General features: G+C 46.5%; 2 protein-coding genes across 7 annotated transcripts in view; both read left to right on the top strand.

Moving 5' to 3' along the window:
- The first annotated feature begins 4,703 nt into the window (after positions 1-4,703).
- Positions 4,704-15,088, top strand: AMZ2 (archaelysin family metallopeptidase 2). The gene is made up of 9 exons (XM_059381118.1): positions 4,704-4,797; positions 5,251-5,345; positions 5,673-5,762; positions 6,316-6,598; positions 7,133-7,306; positions 7,447-7,575; positions 10,664-10,831; positions 11,946-12,145; positions 13,303-15,088. The coding sequence occupies exons 4-9, from the start codon at positions 6,316-6,318 to the stop codon at positions 13,456-13,458; spliced, it is 1,110 nt and encodes a 369-aa protein (XP_059237101.1). The 5' UTR covers positions 4,704-4,797; positions 5,251-5,345; positions 5,673-5,762; the 3' UTR covers positions 13,459-15,088.
- A 399-nt stretch (positions 15,089-15,487) lies between these two features.
- The window catches only part of ARSG (arylsulfatase G), a 101,562-nt gene continuing 95,974 nt past the window's right edge, over positions 15,488-21,075 (top strand). For 5 of the 6 annotated variants that reach the window (XR_009400544.1, XR_009400545.1, XM_059381113.1 and 2 more), the window contains exon 1: positions 15,488-15,582. The gene's annotated coding sequence lies outside the window, so the exon portion shown is untranslated. Of the gene's footprint in view, positions 15,583-20,946; positions 21,060-21,075 lie in introns of all 6 variants that reach the window. The other variant, XM_059381111.1, reaches the window with a different exon arrangement.

Raw genomic sequence — 21,075 nt, 5'->3', positions numbered from 1 at the left:
TTCTGCAGAACGGAAGGATAAGAGACTCAAGACTGAAGAGCCCACTAAGCGGGCAACAACATGAATGAGGGAGGAAAGAGCTCAGACCAGTTTATGTCTTTTAAAAAACATACAGCGGCACCTGGCTGGCTCCATCAGAAGAGCATGTGACTCTGGAGCTCAGGGTCGTGAGTTCAAGCCCCATTTTGGGTGTAGAGATTACGGATACAAATATATTTTTTAAATGTTTTTAAAAAAGAAAAAGAAATCAACTGAAAGGGAGAATACATTTTTCTCGGCAGGCTCCACTGTTAAAGAGACAGAAACTGTCGTTCAAGGCCATCCAACAAAGACAGGACCTAGAAAATTCCCAGGCTCTCAGTTTTTCATTTGGAACTTCTGGAGAACGACACCAAAGATATAAGGAGAACCAGAGTCTTAAAAACTTCAACCATCCTTGCGTCATCTTTACCTTATTAGGAGAAAATTCTCCGTGGGCCTCTTATACCCTGCACATCTTCTAAGTAGAGAAATTGACTGTCCTTGTTCAATACTATTCATCCAAAATGCTTTTATAATAAATAGTTACAGAAAAGAAAAAATTGTATATACTTAAAAACCATAGAGTTCTTCAGGGCTCTAAGGAAAAAGGGAAGCCTCCAAGGTCCTCCTTTAAAAAAGCAAGTAACCTAAGGTTTAGAAATCGAAATCATTGAGTGTCAGACAAAAATGGAACAAACCCTTCCCAGTGCTGAGGCAAGATGATTTTCAACCTAAAATTCCATACCCGTCCAGCGAAACTCTCAGGCAAGTATGAGGGTAGACTAGAAGCATTTCTAGATAGGCAAGATTTCAAAATATTTATTTCTATGTAACTTTATTCCCAAAGGATCTAAGGCATGTGCTACTACAACGAGAGGAGTAAACCAAGAAGGAGGAAGACACAGAATTTAAGAGAAAGGATCCAACAGAGCAGAGTACAGCCACAGTCCCAGGCCGAGAGCTGCAGAGCAAGCCCAGAGAGGGATGGTTCAGACGGGAACAGGGAACGGAGAGCTGCAGAAAAACAGCTCCCAGAAAACAAACAAACAACGGATGTGCTTAGGCTCTGCAGGAAATATTGACAACAGAGATGATGAAGCATTTTTTTTTTTAATTACAAAGAATTAGAGGAGGCCCAAGAAACTTGGTAAATGGATTTTTCATAATTTAAAAAGAAAACCAATCCAATAACAGAAATGAAATGATGATTAACTCCAGGTGAAAATAAAGAGTTCTACAAGAAAGAGAGCACGGGGGCCCCTGGGTGGCTTAGTCAATTAAGCGTCCAACTCTTGATTTTGGCTCAGGTCAGGATCTTAGGGTCATGGATCAATCCCCGCATCGGGCTCCTCACTCGGCACAGAGTCTGCTCGTCCCTCTCCCTCCGCTCCTTCCCTCCATCCCCCAATAAAATAAATAAAACATTTTTAAAAAGAAAAGGAAGAAAGCCCCGGTCCTAGTACACTGCTGGGCTCTGCAGCCAACAATGAGTAATTATCATAATAGAAGCGCTGACTACAGAGTCAGTCCAAAGTCCTGGTACAACTACATGGGTGGGGAACGGGAGATGGGCAGTATGAGAATACAAAGGAGGGTTCGACCCCCATATATCACGGCAGCAAATCAATAGATACCACCTTAAACCACCAGAGCAAGAGATCTCATTATATACATCTCGTTCAGAAATGGACAAAAATACTAGGGCGAACATCTGAGAGCCTCATGGAAGTTGGTCTGTGGGGTGAGGCTGTTACTTTTCATGACAACCCTTTCAGTATGATTTGGCTTTTAAAAATGTACTTGGAATACTTTCATATATTTAGTAATTTCTTTTTTTTTTTAAGATTTTATTTATTTGTCAGAGAGAGCAAGCGAGAGCGAGCACAGGCAGACAGAGTGGAAGGCAGAGTCAGACGGAGAAGCAGGCTCCCCTGCGGAGCAAGGAGCCCGATGTGGGACTCGATCCCAGGACGCTGGGATCAGGACCTGAGCCGAAGGCAGCTGCTTAACCAACTGAGCCACCCAGGCGTCCCAATATATTTAGTAATTTTTAAAGAAAGTCCAAGAACTAGGAAAATGAACGATAGATTGGTTGCTAATCTGAATGGATCTCTAATGGAATCTCAGTGAGTAAAATTCAGAAGCTGTAGGGAAGTGGTTGTGGGACAGGATGAAGAGGTACAATTATCACATGAGTTCATACTGGTATGTTTTAATTGTACTGTGGTTATTTATGAAAGTCTACTTGGTTTTGGAAAATATATGCTAAGGTATTTAGGAGTAATGAGACATCATGTCTGCAACTTACAAATGGTTCAGAAAAAAATTATATATAAATGTACCTTACATCTATATATATTTTTTATTCTAAAAATAAAGCTTAATGAACATGGGGTACTCAATTTTTTAAACAATAAGCATTAAATACGTTGACACTATACAGAAATAACGTATCCTTCTAAAACTCGGGGACAACCATAAAGTGAATTTAGTTTAAATGAAAAAACAAAAAACTCTAGTTAATGAATACATGAGTTGAATGAGAAGCCAATGAATAACTTTTATGTTCCAGATATCTTGAATGAACGTCTTTGTCCTTAAGCACCTCACAGTTTAGGGAGACACTGAGGAAATAAGTTATGATCATTGCAGTAAGGACAAACCTAGCAGTATGCACAAGGTAGTGATCATTGCAGAGGAGGGAATTTTGTGTTGCAGGAGGTGGGGTTAGGGAGCGCTCTACGGAAGAGTTAAACACTGAGCTCAATGAAGCTTCTCCGGGCGCCAGAAGGCCACTGGATGAAAAGGTAAAAGGTCCAAAGTAACTCATTTGATCCCTAAAAACCACAGGAGGTTTGTGCTGCTTTTATCTCCTCTGTACAAACCAGGAAGAGATGCATAAGTCTTAAAAAATGGACGCTGGCCACATGCTAATGAACAACGGGTTCCAAGGTTTAAGCTCAAACCATCATCTTAGCCCTTGCACTACACTGACTGACTCTCGGGATGTCTGGAGACAGGCATTCAGTCAAAAGGCAAATCGTCCCAGAAAGCCAAGAAGCATCTCAGACACAGCGAGGCTGATGCATTGATGTTTTCGGTTTAAATTTGGGGATCAGGCATGATATGGATGGATATGGATTTCACTGAACACTGGGTTCAGGTAAGGGTGGAAACGGGCACTGAGGTCAAAGAATGACTTTGGAGATTTCAAGATCCACGGGGAGTAAACAGACTAGAGACGGAGGTGATCACTGGAGTAGAAAAGACAAAATATTTCTCACATTAGTCCTCTAAGGAGAGACAACATGGGGTTAAGGCGGGAGAAGGTAACCATCAGACGGGGCTGAAGTCGTCAAGAAAACGCGTTGTCTGTCCTTCCTGGGGAGTGAGAAGGCCCATTAGGATGAAGAAAAATCAGAGAATGGTAAAAGGGTCTGAGCTTCAAAAGCATAGAGGCTTCTAGGTCACAGTAGGACAACGGCTTGGAAATGAAACTGGGGCTCGGGAGTATTTCTGAGTGACCGCTGGGAGGGAAGAAGTGATGTGCAGGGAAGAAAGCTGAGTGTCCCTTAAGGTGAGGTCTTGGGAAGAGAACTTTGGGGGGAAAAGCGGGTGGTGTGAAGGAACAGGTTTACACTGGACTCGGGGTTTTGGGGGGGGGGGGGTTCTTTTGTGGGAAGCTGCTGAGTCCAACGGAGTCCGGAGAGCATGAGGCAAGAATGACCTGAGCTGGGAAGGAAGGAGGGCGCGAGCGGTGGGGGGGCTTGTCTGGCGGGGCTGCTGGAGGCCCACACCCCTGCAGGGAGCGGGGATGGCGATCAGGTCGGGATCTGTCCTCGGCAGTGCGAGGGGGCCTGCCCCAGCCTGCCCCACTACTCCGTCCTAACGTCTGCTGGGTGGGCACCGGGACGTCGAGCGGTGCGCCGGGGGTGGGGGGGGGGGGTCCTCTGCTTTCAGACACAACTTCCCAGTGCTGAGGGGCTCCGGGGGTCAGAGCTGGCTCCTGTCCTCTTCCACGGGAGAACCGAGAGGCCCAGAGAGGGTAACGGGCCTCGCCAAGGCCACACAGCTCGCTCAGCCCTAGCGCCCGCCCGCGCCCGTCCTGCTTCTCTCCTCCGCCCCCGCACAGCCGGGAGGCACAGAGGGACGCATCCCCGCGCCGAGGGAAACCCCGCGGGCGTCTCCAGGCCGGGCCCCCGCCCCCGCCTCCGCGCAGCCCGCCGGCGCGCGCTCCACCTGCGCTTCGCGGTTGCGGCCGCGCCCGGGCCGCTGCAGGCGCCGCCGCCGCCGAAGGGAAAGTCCGAGCGGGGACGGCACCGGGGCGCGCGCCCGGGCCGTACGTCGAGCTGCGGCCGCGGCGGACTTATTTTGGAGCCGCCTGGTGACATCAGTCACGCCGAGGGCGCTCCTCAAACCCGCGGTCCCCCGCGAGGCCGGCGCAGCCCCGGGGGGAGGGGCGGAAAGGGACCGTGGGGACTGAGTTCGACGCCTCGCTCCCGGCTCACGGCGGCCAGGACCCCGACGGCGGACCCACGACTAGGGCTCCGAGCCTGCCCGAGAGCCGCGCACGAGGGGGCGTGGCTCGCACGAAGGGGCGTGGCTCGCGTGAAGGGGCGGGGCGGGGCGGGGCGCGACGGAGCGGCGGCGCGGCGCGATGGGGCGTGGCGTTGCGCCGGCGCGGGGCAGGGGAGGGCGCGCGGTACGGCGCGGGGCGTGACGCCCGGGCGCGCAGAGGCCGCCGCAGGAAGCGGGGCGGTGTCCAGGGCCGGCGGGGTGAGGGCAGTGTTGTGGAGCCGTCAGATCCGGGCCGTGGCCTCCCGGGCTGGGGGGCTTGGTTGTGGAGGATGGGGACGGTCGCGGTCGGTGGGGAGGGGTGAGGATTGGGGCGGGGCCGCCGCGGCGGAAGCAGGGGAGGACAGCGGGGGACGGGGGCGTCTCCGGAGAGCAAGGCCCTTTGAGGAGGCTTCCTCCGGGCGGAAAGACGGAGCGAGGCTCCCCGGGGGATCCCCACTCCACCCCAACCAGGGACCGGGTCGCGGTTGCACGGGCCCCGGGCCAAGGTGCGGGTTGCTATAGCAACCGGCGGGGGCGGCCAACGTGTCGAGGTTTGCCCAGGATGTGCTGGGTTTAGCACGGCAGGCCTCCAGCCCGCATGAGCGAGCCTCTCCTGCCTCCCGCGCTTCCACCCAGGGTGGCCAACCTCTCACACTGCCTTTGTAACATTAGGGTGAAGGCACCCCGCACAGCACTTCCCCGGCCAGGCCCAGGCATGCCCGTCCTTGTAAGGCAAAAATCTTCGATGGGAGCCTCCCTCCCTAAAGGTAGGTGGCCTGCAGGAGGGCACATTTGGTTGCTGTTTTGTCCCGTAGGAGACGCGAAAGGTCAGCCTGGTTGGGGAGCCCTGAGGACGATTTTATACACACATCCGAGCTCTTGACAGCAGTGACCTCCGTTTGGGAATTTCGCCCTCGCTCTGGAACCCCAGGATTCTGATGTCCAACGAGAACGAACAGACATTACCTTAGCTTGAATTTCCCCATCAATTGTCAATTATTAAACTGGAAAAAAAAAATCTAGAGAATTAGGAAATATGATGGGTTCCAGAGAGTGAGTCCACAATTTTTTTTCCCCTTTTCTAACTCAAAAAGCCTCGTGGCGGAACAGCTGTTTGACGCATTCAGAAGGAAGGATGACAGCTCTACAGAGGAACACGGCGTGAATGGAAGAAACCTGTCATTGTGAGTCTGGCTTTTGGTTAGTCACCTGATGTCCTCCCCAGGGTGACATGACTTGGAGGCAATAAACTTCAGTGGCCGAGGTCTATTACCAGCCTGCAGTTAAGTTACAGAAATGGCAGGACTTACATCAGTTCTCTTTTTGTGTGGTCTGGAACATCTTTGAGTCACCTTGGAAAAGATGAGTATTTTTCATGCGGCCCTAATGAGTCAATTCATAATATTGTTACCCCAGGGACAGAAGGAAATAGGGAATCAGGTCATCCTCTTTATTCTCTTATGGTTTTTGTAACTGGAGCAGGTTCCGTAAGAGAAGGAGGAATCAACTTCGTGATTTTTCTTTTCACCTTTTCAGCTACTCTCCCCAAGAAATGGATTGGAAATGGGGAAGAAAACGGGTTGTTTGGTGCGAATAATAGTAACAAGCAAACAAACAAACAAAAAACCAATTTTTCCATTCTAGGGAGAAATGAGAGATGTATGTGGAGGATAGGCAGATTCAAGTCACCGGAGTGGATATGCATTGTCTGTCTGATTGCTTGTGTTTTCCTGGTAGATGCAAACAGTACAGCACTCTGAACAGACTCTAAAAACAGCTCTCATCTCAAAGAACCCGGCGCTCGTATCACAGTATGAGAAGTTAGACGATGGCGAACGGCGTTTGCTGAACAAAGCCTTCAAGCCAGACAGTGATCTGTTTGGACCCATTACCCTGCATTCAGAATCAGACTGGATCATCTCCCATCCGGAGGCTCCCCAAGACTTCGAAGAGTTTTTCAGTGATCCTTCCAGAAAGGCACCGTCTCCAGAGAAACGCAGTATTTATATACAGTGCATTGGTATACATTGGTAACTTGCTGGATTTGGGTTGGTTTGCAGTGGGCCTGCTGCCAGGGATAGCCTGGGCTGCTGATCTCATTCAAGTGGGCAGTTTTATGATCATTTTTTGACATTCATTACAGTGGTGGAACCCTTGTCCCAAATCCCCTTAAAAAGGGACATTTCTGGGCGCCTGGGTGGCTCAGTGGGTTAAGCCGCTGCCTTCGGCTCAGGTCATGGTCTCAGGGTCCTGGGATCGAGTCCCGCATCGGGCTCTCTGCTCAGCAGGGAGCCTGCTTCCTCCTCTCTCTCTCCGCCTGCCTCTCTGCCTACTTGTGATCTCTCTCTGTCAAATAAATAAATAAAATCTTTAAAAAAAAAAAAAAAAAGGGACATTTCATTTCTTTGTAATTCATGTTCACATCAACGAGTGATAAAGGTTTATTGAAAATCTAGAGTTAGTTTGCCTCTAACTTCAGATTTCTGATTACAGACTTGAGAGGCTGAATGTTGAATCATTCTCAGGTCTGTCTTGCATTTTTTCTGTCTTCTAGGGTCTCTGGGAAACACCAGAATTATCAGTGAAGAATATATTAAGTGGCTGAAAGGTTACTGTGAAGCATTTTTCTATGGCTTGACAGTAAAACTCCTAGAACCGGTTCCTGTCTCTGTCACGAGGTGTTCCTTTAGAGTCAATGATAACACACAAAACCTACAAATTCATGCAGGTGAATTAAACAACTTTACAATTTGAATTGAGGAAAGGAACTATTAGATACATGTATGGATGGATATATATATATATATATATATATATATATATATATATATATAATCTCACATGGATTTTTTTTTTTTTTTCAAATAGGGCATATCCTGAGGTTCTTAAAAAAGAAGAAACCTAGAGATGCCTTCTGTATTGTGGGAATAACAATGATTGATCTTTACCCACGAGACTCCTGGAATTTTGTCTTTGGACAGGCCTCTTTGACAGATGGTATTCCTTTTTGACATTTTTGGTAGAAGTTTCTTCACCTTGAGAGTTATTTGAACCTGTTGATAAAGGGAAGAAAGTCCAACCAATTATTGTTTTAATACTTCAGACTGTTATTTCTCGTGTACGGTGCTATGCTCAGGAAGTAGTATGCTGTGGTTGGATTCTGATGATCCATGAGCCATGCACTACCTACATGACCCTGAGGCCAATGATACCTATTTTATTTTTTATTTTTTAAAAGATTTAATTTATTTATTTGTCAGAGAGAGAGAGTGCACAAGCAGGCAGAGTGGCAGGCAGAGGCAGAGAGAGAAGCAGGTTCCCTGCCGAGGAAGGAGCCTGTTGTGGGACTCAATCCCAGGACCCTGGGATCACGATCTGAGCCGAAGGCAGCGGCTTAACCAACTGAGCCACCCAGGCATCTCAATGATACCTATTTTAGAGAGTCCTTTTGGGATAGTTTACCTGTGCGGATACATAAAATGTATACACATATACCTAGCATCCATAGAGATATTCTGCACAATAGATGGTAAATGTCAGTAATTCAGGGACGAGGTGAATTAAACATGTTAAGGATGTTTGTACTATCGTTAACACAAGTGAAAATCCTGCTGCTTTTCAGTTCTTTTTGTAGCTCTCTTGCATAGCTAGAGTGACCAGAGGCTGATTTACAAGTGTGCAACGTTCTTACTCTGTGACTCATGACATTATTTTACTTCCGTAAAGTCAACTTCAGTGTTCAATTTGAGATATAGTAAACTTGACTCACTGGGAATTCTGCACTGTAATACTGAGGGTAGAAAAGAATCTGGAAGTATCCTTTTCTGGGTAGAAAGGATCCCATTCTGGGTAGAAAGGATCCCATTTTTGCCTTATTGTATTTCATTCTTTTTGCGTTCTCTCCACTCCTTTTCTCCCCACCTGTCTGTTTGTGCTGTAATTTCTCTACCCTCGTCCGCTAGGATCTGACAGGTTTGAAGGGGAGTCCAGTGCACTGAGGGCAGTGGTGGTCCATTAGCGCTCTGGGGCTGGGGAGTAGGTACCCAGGATTGTGCTTTCAGAGTACCAGTTTGACTATCCAGGTGTCACATCAGCCTTGGGGCTTGTTGGGGGTGGGCCCTTTCTTTAACAATTTTTTTTTCTATTAGGCATTTCCTTTTCTGACACATTCTTTAGAGGTGGGAGCCCAGGGCACCAGAGTCTCTTCTACCCCCTGCTCCTTCATTGGTGACTTCTCCATTTACATTCCTAGAGTGTCCCCAACCCCCTCTTGGAGACTCTGGCCACTGCTGTCTTTCTGATTTTTTAAGAGCTATCTTTCTATCAGAAATAAACTTTTTTTAAAAAAGAAGATTTTATTTATTTATTAGGAAGAGCTCAAGCTGGGGATAGAGGGAGAGAGAGAGACGCAGACTCCCCACTCAGCAGGGAGCTCCACATGGGGACTGGGGAGAGTCCGGGACTCCATCCCAGGACCCTGAGATGACCGGAACCCAGGGTTTAGATGCTTAACTGACTGAGCCACCCAGGTACCCCTATCAGAAATAACTTTTTATGAGCTGAATTTTTCTCTCCCCTTTTATAATTAACCTGACAGTGATGGAAACATAAAAAAAGTTTAACAAATTTTACCTAGACATTGCTAGCTAATTTATCTTACAGCATTTGAGGTGGTCAGGGGGCATTCTCCTAAAATGTTTCTACTTTAAGGCCCTCCCCTCCTTTTTTAGTAAGTTGTTTTTTTTTTTTTTAAGATTTTATTTATTTATTTGACAGGTAGGCAGAGAGAGAGAAGGAAACGGGCTCCCCACTGAGCAGAGAGCCCGATGCAGGGGCTCTATCCCAGGACCCTGAGATCATGACCCGAGCTAAAGGCAGAGGCTTACGCACTGAGCTACCTAGGTGCCCCTTTTAGTAAGTTTTTAAAATAGTGCATGGCCTGAAAGAAGGTATAAGCTAGCAGCGCTGATCTGTTGGGCAGTGAGATAGTATCTTACTATAAGTGACCCCCTTACTATAAGAAACCCCCAAAGATGGGGGTTTTCAAAATGGAGAAATTCTTAATTACCAAAGAAAATAATCTTACATCCGTAAGTTTATTAGAAGTAGAAAATGTTCTTGCTAAAGGTATTGTAGTGAAATATGCCCACACTTGGTTGTCTAGAGGTAGAGGAGGTCCACTGTGACAGGAGGAGACTTGGGTTTTCCTTAACTTTCAGAATGTTCTCTCTCTCTCTCCCTCTAAATATCAAATATCAGGCGACACCTGGAGGGGTGGGGTGAGGAGCATTCTCTTCGGATCAAGTTGGATTTGACAAACTTACTATGAATTCATTTCTTTAACAACAACAAAAAAAGCCTTTTTCTAAAATGCCTTATTTTAAATCACAACGGGAAGAGGCATAAATTAAAGTGATAATGTAAACAAGTCTCACCTTATAAAACCGTGCCCTTTAGAATGCGTTGTGCAGCAAACCCTGTCCTCTCTGTGCGCAGAAGCTTCCGTGTGACAGGAAGTCATTACAGGAGTGTTTATTCTGGTCACACGATGGCAGCCACATAAAGTCCCGCTCTGAGTGAGAAGGGGGAGGTGGGAGGAGGTTCTGTGTGAGGGCATGGTCTCCACCATGGTCTCCAAGCCTCAGGGCAGTGCAGGGACCCTCCCTGACCTGTAGGACCTAGAGATCTGGTTGTTGTGCTCCTAAAGAGGAAAGTCATGGCTGTGTGGTGTGTGTGTGTCACCATTTTTCCTTGCTCCTGTTGGGAGTCCTTGATTTGGACTACTCTTTGAGAAAAAAGACTAATCTTAGAGGGGAAAAAATTCTGGAATTTTCCATTTCTCAAGAATTTGATCTCAAGACCATTGAATCTTACAGGGCAGGGCAATGTGGCTAGCAGAAGAGCTAGATAGGGAAATCTGGGGCAAAAGTTCTCCTTTGTCTTGGCAAACTATAAGCATATTAGACTGTGAATGCAGTAGCACAGATTTGTACCCAGGGACTAGATGCCCAAATGGGCTCTCTTTGTTGGTTTTTCATCCAGGAATCTTACTCCCATTCTGTTGTTGCTTGTCCTCCTCTTCTAGGTGTGGGGATATTCAGCTTTGCCAGGTACGGCAGTGATTTTTATAGCTCACACTATGAAGGCAAAGTGAACAAGCTACAGAGAGTATCTTCAAGTGACTATTCCATTTTTGATAACTATTACATCCCCGAAGTGACCAGTATTTTGCTGCTTCGTTCCTGTAAGGGGAGTCTTTAAAAAAAAAAAAAAAAAAAAAAAAAATCCAACGGTATTTTTTAAAAAGCTTTTAATTATCTAAATTGTGTATAAACAGCCCTTCAGGTCCTAATTATAAATGAGTTTATATCAGCTTGCATACTTTTGATGGATATTGTTTGAAGTCGTCAATAAAACAATTAAAATGGATACCTTAATACTGAGATTTACAGTATACATGCTGGCTTTTTGTCCTGTTGGTGACATGCAGCCTTGGCTGTCTGCACATCCTCGCCACTAGTTTCATTGCAGAATTCTGCTATGAGTAAGGTAACTGACTCTTTGAGGCTGTGGTGGCCACCCAGTCAAGCTGTTCTTGGAGGCCGCTGCTCTCAGGCATCGTGAGAATGGCTTTCTTTTGGCCCAAAGCAACCTTCTCCCACGGTTAGTTCTACTGACAGCTCCTGACCCAAGCCCTGCTCTTCGGGAAGCCGCCTCCTGATTCCCTCCCCCACCATCTCCGTAGCCAGAAACATAGGCTTTTCCTGCAGCTGGGAAGTTGTGCTTAGACACTGAGGGCTAGAGTGTTTTCAGAGTATGTGCCCCATGTCAGCCTCCCCTGGTGCAGATTGAGCACCCTTCCTCCCTAACCTGCTGACTCAGCATCTGTGGGGGAAGGGTCCAGAATCTAAATGGGTAACAAGCGTCCCACTGGTCTAGTGCAGTGGCTGTAACCCAGGGGTGAGTTGTCCCACCCGGGGACTTCTGGCGGTGTCTAGAGACATTTCCCGTTGTTGCATTTGGACAGTGGGGGTTACCGGTGTCTAGTGGGTAGAGGCTGGGGGCGGAGCTAAGCATCCTATAATGCATGGGACAGCTGTGTCCTTCCCCCATCCCCACTGTGCTTATGCAAAGAATGATCCCACCCAGCACGTCAGCTGTATCAAGGCTGAGAAACCCTGCTCCAGGGGAAGTAATGAAGTGTAGGGAGGAAGGCGGTAAGACACTTAGGGAAATGAAGGATTAAGTCTTTGGGCCGATTAAGTTTTGGTGAGGACAGTAAGGGAGTTGATCTCTGTAACTTGGCTTCTTTGAAAAGCAAGGAAAAGAAGGCAGGTGTAACTCTGTGCTGAGGGTGGCACTACCAGGCCTTGCTGTGCGTGTCTTGCAGACTTTAACCCATGAGATTGGACACATATTTGGACTCCGGCACTGCCAGTGGCTTGCATGCCTCATGCAAGGCTCCAACCACTTGGAGGAAGCTGACCGGCGCCCCCTCAACCTTTGCCCCATCTGTTTACGCAAGCTGCAGTGTGCTGTGGGCTTCAACATCATAGACAGATACCAGGTAAACGAGGGGAAGAAAAAGGAAGAAGGGAAGTGGTTATCTAACTAGCAAACTGCCATTTTCTATTAGGCCCTTCTGTGGAGCTATAATTTATCAGAGGAAATTAGTGCAAAGATAAGCAGGAAGCTGTGGTTTGAAAAAAAAGAAAAACACACAAAGAAATCTCCTCTTAAAACTGCCTTGCCTCTGAGCGCCTTGCACTTGGGCTCAGTGAGAAACTGTGGGGGAGTATGTAGCCCCCTTCGCTAAGTGCCAGAGAACTTGACTTGGAAGAACAGGCTGAATGCTGATGTGCGTGGCAGAGTTCATTTTTTTTTAAAACCATAAGTATATGTGGAGATGCTTCATCTTCCCACCTATGAGACAGGGGTATGCTGTTCACGCACAGGAAAGGATGAGTTTCTTGAAGGAGGAAGAGGGAGAGGACGTAATCTCGGTACGTGTGTGCATGTCCGTGCATCCAGGCCAACCCACAAATGCATCTGTAACCCATCACATAGCTCCTTGTGGGTGTGACTGCTCACGCAGCGATCTTTACGTACGTGTGTCTGCCTGTACCTTTGTGCACACTCACACGGGGACCACTTGCACATCAGCTTGAAAGCACTTGCCCAGTGCCCTAGGGAACATTTGGCACGTTGAGAAAAGCATAATCCGGGCACCTGGGTGGCTCAGTGGGTTAAGCCACTGCCTTCGGCTCGGGTCGTGATCTCAGGGTCCTGGGATTGAGTCCCGCATCGGGCTCTCTGCTCAGCAGGGAGCCTGCTTCCTCCTCTCTCTCTCTCTGCCTGTCTCTCTGCCTACTTGTGAACTCTCTCTGTCAAATAAATAAGTAAAATCTTTAAAAAAGAAAAGAAAAGAAAAGCATAATCCTCCCATCCAGAAAAACCTGTGAGGATGCGTGTTTCTCTTTCATCTCTTCTCCCGCGCACACGTCTGACCGCCATCTGTAGTCGTAGTCTGTGTATTTTTGGCCACTGCTCCTTCATGCGGCGTGCGTTCCACAGTCACAAACGTCTTTATCAGACGGAACATCTTACGGGGCTAATAGGAGCCACTGATTGAGATAATGTGATTTAGAAGTCAGTGCGTTTCTCCTGCCTCAAACTATTTTGCCCTGATTTATGAACGTGTGGATCTGAATTTTGTTTCTCAAGGCGCTGGTGAGGTGGATTGACGATGAGTCCACCGACAGCCCTGGAGTCCGCAGGGAGCGCAGTCGGGAGGATCACGTGACTTTGCCAAAGCCTGTGGAAGCCTTTAAGGAATGGAAGGAGTGGATAATAAGATGCCTTGCTGTAGTCCAGAAATAAGAACCTTCGCCTAGGAGTAATTCCCGTAAACCTTTGCGCATTATGCCTTCCCTTGGATGCCGTACTTCCTTAGAACAAACTGCTTTACTGACTCTGCCCTGTGTCAAGTAACAGAATGGAACCTTTTTAAAGCATCTGAACTTTGAAATGAGGCTTACTTGGGATGCCGACAACTATAAACCCTCAGCCTGGTCGTGGTAGTGAGCTCGTCATTTCCGTCCTTGAAATCCATTTATACCTCACAAGGGAGTTAGGACTAACAGATAAGTAAGTAAATATAAAAATCACTGTATATATCCCAAGAAAGGATATCCAAGGAATGTAATTTCCAGGGGGTGATTTTTGATTCATTTCTCAGAAGGAGTGCGCTGCCTCCTACAGACCCAGCCTCGTCTATGGACTGTCATTTCCAGGGAGCCTGTCTGCTCTCCCTTTATTCGCTGGTTGTCCCTTGAGCCTGAAAGAAGCGATAGTTCATTTGGGGTTTGGCAGCTTATAAAATGTGACGTCCTCTCAACCATATTTACAAGTGAAACTAACAGGACTTGTACAACAAACTATTTGTGAAGGGTCTTGCTCAATTTGTTACGATGGGCCTTATGTTTGTGAGTTGCCCTTTTCCTGTAGGCTTCGAGCAGGTGTTAGGTTTATTCCTGCGATAGTATCACTCTCACTTTGCATTGTGCAGTGTTCCCTTGAGGAGGACGGAGAGTGTGATGGGGTATCCTGTTGGTGTGGCAGGAATGCCTGTGTTGGCCTGTCAGGCTGTGAACATCGGCTGGATTTCCACTGTGGGGGAACAGGCTGAAAACCACAGGCTTGAAGATTCACCTTTACGAGAGCAATGTATCTCACGCCTCTAGAAATTAGATCAGATTGTTTGGATGCTGGAGAGCAGATGGCCTTCTCCACGTTCCCGTCTTCACCCGGAGGGTAAAACTTACAGGTAGTTTTAAATTTTGAAGTTTGGAACCTAAATTCTTTCCACGTTAACTTTATTTATGCAGTGCGATCGAAAGCACATATTCTAACTGAACATGCTTTTCCTTATGACATCCATTCTTCCTTGATGAGACCTCTTAAGGTCATTTACGTTCAGGCTCATTGGAGGGCAAACACTTGGTGGTTCTAATATGAAAAGAGAACCCAAGGGAGCATGGACTTTTATGGATTCTGTTACAAGTTTTATTTCACTGTTACTGGCCCTGTGTTCATTTTTCTTCTGTTTTCCTGCAAGGTAAGCACAGGTTTGGCCCTATAGGTCAGCAAGAGTTACAAACCTACACATTCAGATTTGGCTGTGTGTGTAAATTGGGGGGCGCGGTTGTTCCAACAAGACATAGAATCCATTTGTACCAACTCTGCACGGGGAGACCAGGAAAATGTCTTCTATTTAAAGAATCAAATCATAAGAGTCCTGTTAAAAGTTGGACAGATGTTAAGTTTAATGTAATGGGCATTTATTCAGCAATCAAGTGTATAATACTGCCTTGTATTTACTTTCGGACAATTTCTTAGGGTTAAATTTAAAAACTATAATTTGTTTACTGTAACTACATTTTATGTACTATAGGGAAACCTTGTTTTGAGAAATTATTTTCACTCAGTAACAAACGGAAATCCACGTAGAGCTTGCTTTGCAAATGCTGAATGAACAAACGGAAGAGAACCAGTAGTTTTCCATGGTCTACACACCGTTGTAGAAAAAAGCGAATCGGAATCGCGCCGGCGGAGTTAGTCATCTCCCTTTGGTCAAGAGAAGCATTAAGCGGCAACATTTCAGTCCGCAAAGCCTTGTAACGGCAGCGGCCGGACCGAAGAACATGGCCTTTCCCGGCTCACCCCCTGCAGCCCCGGGACACCCCCCGCCCCCGCGCCATCAAGGGTGTGTGCATTCTGCACCCGAGGGTCGAGGGTCGGGGTGCTGCGGGCCGGCAGCGCCCTCCACCCCCGCTCCACAGCTGGGGGCTGGGTCCTCCTGCGCCTGCAGCGCTGCACCACGCCCCGCCCCGCCGCGAGCGCGCGCACGGCGCGCCCCCGGCCGTGCCCGCGCGCAGCCTCCACAGCGAGGGGGCTTGGAAGCCGCGGGGAGCCCGGCAGATCGGCGCGGCGGGCGGCGGAGCAGTGAGTGCGGGCGGGCTCGGGGCGCGTGTGCGCTGCGCTGGCTTTCGGGGGCGCGGCGGAGCCCCTTCCGCGGGCGGGGCCCCTAAGCTAGAGCGGCGCCGTCCACTACGGGGAGAGCGCGGGCCGCTGGTGGCAGCTGGATGGCTTCTGGTGGCCGCGGGAGCTCGTGTGGCCAGGGCACAGGAGAGCAGGCTTAGTCTCACATTTTACTGAATCCAATACATCCAAAATACTATCATTTCAACCTGGTGTCCATGTAGAAACAGAGAGTTTACATGGTCCTCTCATCCCGAGTGTTCGAACTCAGGCGTGCACTTGACCCTGAGAGCGCATCTCAGCGCCCAAGGCCGTAGGCGAGGGCTCCGGGGCTCCGCGTGGCTCCAGAGACGGAGCCGGTCCTGGACCGAAACTCTGCGTTAGTACCGTCTCTGGCTGCACTCGGGAGGGCGCCCCTCGGAAGCAGAATTGCTAGGAGTTCTCAGGAAAGGCTCTTTGGAGGAAAAGGGTTGGCGCGCCTTCGGGCAGTACCGGGAGTGCTGCCCTTCAAGCCCGGAGGGTGTGAACGCTGGAAGGATTCCATTGGCTTTTAGACCTTGCTGTTACTTCCTTACTTGCTGGGATTTGTTTGGTTTTTTGTTTGTTTACTGTCTCCCATTGCCAAGGGCCTGGTCCGTCCTCTAAACGCATTTTCACTTCTGAATGCAGGATTGTAGAGTGTGAATAATGTGGATCCTGCTCAGTTCATTTCACACGTGGAGACACAGGCCTGCAGTAGCGAAGTACACTTGTTCTCAGTAGCACCAACGCAAAGATGGACCCGGTCGAAGTCTCCCTCATTACGAATTCTGCTTTGTTTTCCCTCTGCTGCATGACCTCATAAGAAGTTACATACCACGAGCCAGAAAACTAACAGTTCCCTCCCTCCCCCCGACTGTTTATAGAAGCGGTTATAAGATTAAACTTTCAACCTCTTTTCTATTCAAGTGGAGCCATCTGGGGTTGCTCAAAATCAGAGAAATCAATCCATGGACTCTACCGTAGCACCAAAAAGAGACCCAATATCCAGAAAAGCACTTACTTTCCATGGAGACATTAAAAAAAAAAAAAAAAGGCATCATTAAAAAATAGTCTACTGGAAAATAGGTTACCTTGAAACAAAATCTGCTCCAGCAATATGTTAAAACTGGGCCCTCCATCTGCACACCTACCCTCCGGAGTAATTTCTTCCCGCTATTTGTTTAGTCTGCGATGGATCTATGTTTTCTTCCTTACCGCTGACTGGTTCATACGGCATTCCTGCCGGGCACTGAGATGCCCAGCCTCAGAGCTGTTGGGTCAGTGGGCTTGGATCACAGCTTTCAGTGTCTTGGAGCTACCCAGCCGCTCTCTAGCAGCACCAGACTGTCTTGAGCTGTAAATGTAAATCGATACCATGTCCTTTCCTCTTGAAAAAGCCAAAGAGAAATAAACTCATTCATTCATTGATGATATTTTTGGAGCACCACCTACTCCGTGCCAGGCCCTGCTCCAAGCCTTGAGAGGTGGCAGTAAACAACAATAAAAGAAAAAGACCCCCACTACCGTAAGGAGCAGGTGGATGAGGCCTGGTGAATGAATGAAAGCAAATACTTGTAGAACTTTTTTTTCGGGGGAAAGGGCGGATAGAATAGTCAGGAATGCCTCCCCAGGAAGGTTTGGAGGAGACCAAATTGAAGGGTCACATCATGTACATGTCAAAAGGAAGGGCAGACCAGGGGAGGGGAACTACAGATGCTAAGGCATGAGGCTTGTGTTCTCAAGGAACAAGAAGGCCGGTGGGGGTTAGAGCAGGGAAGGAGATAAGAGCAAGCAGTTCTTGAAGAACTCATTGTTAGTTAGGGGTTTTAGGTTTTAAATGAGGTTGTGACTGATTTGATTGTGCCTTCAGAGGATTGTCGTTAAGGCTTCTGTCTGGAAAATTAAAGCAATAGCAGAATTGGGCAAACCAGCTAGAAGATGATTGCCACGATCCGGCTAGGATGATCCTGGCTTGGATCAGGGTTACTGGTAGAATTGGCAAAAGCAGGTTCTGGATATATTTAGAAAGTAAAGCCAATAGGATTTGTGGAGGAACAGGTTTGGGGAGGAGGGTCAAGAGTTCTGCTGAGGACACGTGACGTTGGAAATGCCTGGTTGGCACCAGGTGCTGTGACACTGGCATGTGTGAGTCTGGAGCTCAGGGGCACAGTCAGATCTTAGAACAGGAGGTGTCAGTATAGAAAAGGGGCTTACAGTTTTGCTTGAATTCCAGGGGAGTAGATTGCTGTCAGTACAGTTGCCATGCTTTTTCTTGAGTTGCTGGAAAGGTGTCTAAATAATATAAATACATGGCCACAATGTGTATTTTCTCTCCGTAATACCTGCTGAGCTCTATTTAAAACGCGTTTGTAGATAAAATGTTCTGGAATACCACTTTTGCTGGCCATTTTTCCCTCTAGGGAATCTGTAATCACTGAAGTAGTTTTGATTTGGTTGGGAGAGGTTTTCTTCCATGAAAAGCAGTCTTGTGCCGTCTGGAACTTGTCTCTTGTCTTCTTCTGCACCCCCAGGAGTCCTTACAGAAGCCGAACACCAGGGGGAGCTAGTTTCCTTGCTTATACAGTGGCTGGCCCACCTGTTGGCACATTGCAGCCCTCTGATTAACATCTATATCAGAGACAAACTGGAAAGCAAGTCCAGCTTCTCTTTTCTCAAAGCTCCATATACTTAAGTATACTTATAGGATTAACCTTTTAGCACATAACAAGTCTGAATTGTCTTTTTTTTTTTTCCCTGAATTGTCTTTAAATTGGTCGTTTCAAATAAAGATCATAACGTTTAAGCAATGTTCTCTGAACTTTAAATCCCTGTTAGTGAGCCTGATACTTGGGAGCTTTTTAAAATAAGCATACATGATTATTTCTTATTTCAAATATTTTTGAGAAAGAGTATGGAAATCCAAGTGTTATAAATACGTCTAGGAGACTTAAATGGATAACTGGGCCATGGGAACCCTGGCTCGGGACCTATTTTCTATTTTTTCACCAGGTATTAAGCTGCAGGACAGGCAAAGAAATGTACAAAAGCTACATTTCACAGCAGGGGAGGACATAACTGGTAACTTTGTTAAAAGGTTTGGAAACACTGTATCCATGAAGGGTGTTAAAAGAGCACATGACCTTAACTCATTTTTACCACTGGAATAATTCTACTTTTGAGGAGAGAAGTAGTCTTCACTTAGCCTGAAACATTATTAAATCAACAAGGTCGGAGCAGAATCTCTTTAATCCCAGGAAATGAAATATAATTATAATTAACGTGCCATCAGCTGTTTGATCTTTCCTATCTCTGGCACTTATGAGCCAAAAGCCACTCTGACCACAATGATCCTTTCCTACCAAGATGTTCCTTTCCAGAGAGGTGCCCCTGGTGGGCCTGAGCCTTCCAGGGTCACTTTTGCGTGGGGCAGGAGTTAGAAACTGCAGGTCGCAGGCCAAATCCAGCCCACTGCCTGTTTTTCTTTCCAGACCACAAGCTAATAAGGCTTTTTTGTTTGGATGGTTTTTTAGTAACACTTTTATGTGGTTGAAAAAAAATAAAAAAAATATTTTGTGATGAAATTCAAATTTCAGTATCAATCATTAAATTTTTATTGAAGCAGCCATGCTCGTGACTTTATATATTGTCTTTGGCTGCTTTCACACTGTGGCCGTTGGGCTGAGTCATTGTGACAGAACCCACATGGCCCACAAGGCCTCAAGTATTTACAATCTGGACCTTTCCTCAACAAGTCTGCTGACCCCTGACATGGAGAGTATGCTGTTCACTTAGAGGTGGAGTAGCTCTTAGGACTAGTCTGTAACTGGATATAGATAATCTCCACTATTTATTACTTTTGATAGGCTTAGCTATTACTCTACAGTGACCACGATCTCACTTCATTCATATATTTTTCATTAAGAAATAATTAAGTTCGGGGCACCCGGGTGGCTCAGTGGGTTAAAAGCCTCTGCCTTCGGCTCAGGTCATGATCTCAGGGTCCTGGGATGGAGCCCCACATGGGGCTCTCTGCTCAGCAGGGGGCCTGCTTCCCCCCTCTCTCTGCCTGCCTCTCTGCCTACTTGAGATCTTTGTCTGTCAAATAAATAAAATCTTTAAAAAAAAAAAAGAAAGAATCAAGTTCAACAAATACCTCTTGGAAATGTTTGTGTGTCTCCTGTAGAGGTAAAAGATCTTGCAGAAACGTGAAAAAAAATTGTTTGAAGTGAATCTTCCTTGAGCTTTTATAATTTCAGTTGGATCAAACAATGAATGCCAGAACCTATACAAAAAAACTAATCAGTCTTTTAATAAAAAAAAAAGCCATACATTTATTGCAAATCTAGAAGTACCAGAATGTCACAAATACAGAATAAATCAGCAATCCTGTTTTAATTTTCTTCCAAACATTTAAAACTTGATTATTGACATACTTAAATTGGCATATTTTTTTTCATGCAGTTAACAGAACGGACATAGAGCCAGTTGCTCAGAAATCAGTTATAAATATTAAATTGTATTGAACATTCATAGTAAAAAATGTTGTAAAGTGCTGAAGTCATGTAAGTTTGCAAGACTGCCACAAGCTCAAAGTCCTTCTCAAGCAGTGACAGAGATTTGCTACATCCACCTTGATTTAGGTGTGTCTGCCACAGACACTTTGTCATTTTCTCCCCTGCCCCCGAGAGTTTTCCAGATTGTCCTATTTTTATGGCTGATAAAATACTATACAAAATGTAGCAGGTGGTGATGAGCTATGCCACTTTCATTTCAGTGCAGAGAAATATTCAAGCTTGTGTGTACCTGTAACCAAACTAGGCTTGTTACATTTTTTCCCCCTGAGTTGTCATAAATTAACAGTAAAGATGAGTAAAAGATGGAGCAGTGAGCGACCGTCACCTGGAGAGTGAGATTCAGTACGTGTAAGTAAGTAGCCACACTTGCCCTCTTTACAGAAAAATGAGAAAATGAGAAATACTTAAACATGTAGTGTAATTCCAAAAACAACAAAAAAACCCAACCAACAGTGAGCAGTTACCTAATAACAGGCAACTAGAGCAATCAAGGTTTATATAAGATGTAAATTGCAACTTGTTAACTCATGATGGTAAAAACACACGTCTCGGCTACCCCATGTGAAATACAGAAATGCTTCAACAGTTAGCGGTTACAAAAAGAAAAGAAATCAAATTCTTCAACAATTCACTGAAATATAATTCCGATCAAAGGAGATCCTCAAGTATTCTTAGGTGATAAAACAGATTATTTTAAAAAGCTAAGGCGATTATTTTCTTCCCCTTCAAACAGCACAGGTGGCCTCTGACCAAACCGAAGAATCATTACAACCTGACCCTCTTACGAGAGTGACTTTACAAGATAAGAAGTATTCTTTGAGGCATTGAAAGGATTGCAAAAAGGAGGTAAAAATGATGCTTA

Source organism: Mustela nigripes, chromosome 16 (assembly GCF_022355385.1).
Source record: "Mustela nigripes isolate SB6536 chromosome 16, MUSNIG.SB6536, whole genome shotgun sequence".
Lineage (NCBI taxonomy): Eukaryota > Metazoa > Chordata > Mammalia > Carnivora > Mustelidae > Mustela > Mustela nigripes.
The sequence above is the reverse complement of the archived record's forward strand: the minus strand, read 5'-3'. Positions and strand labels throughout refer to the sequence as shown.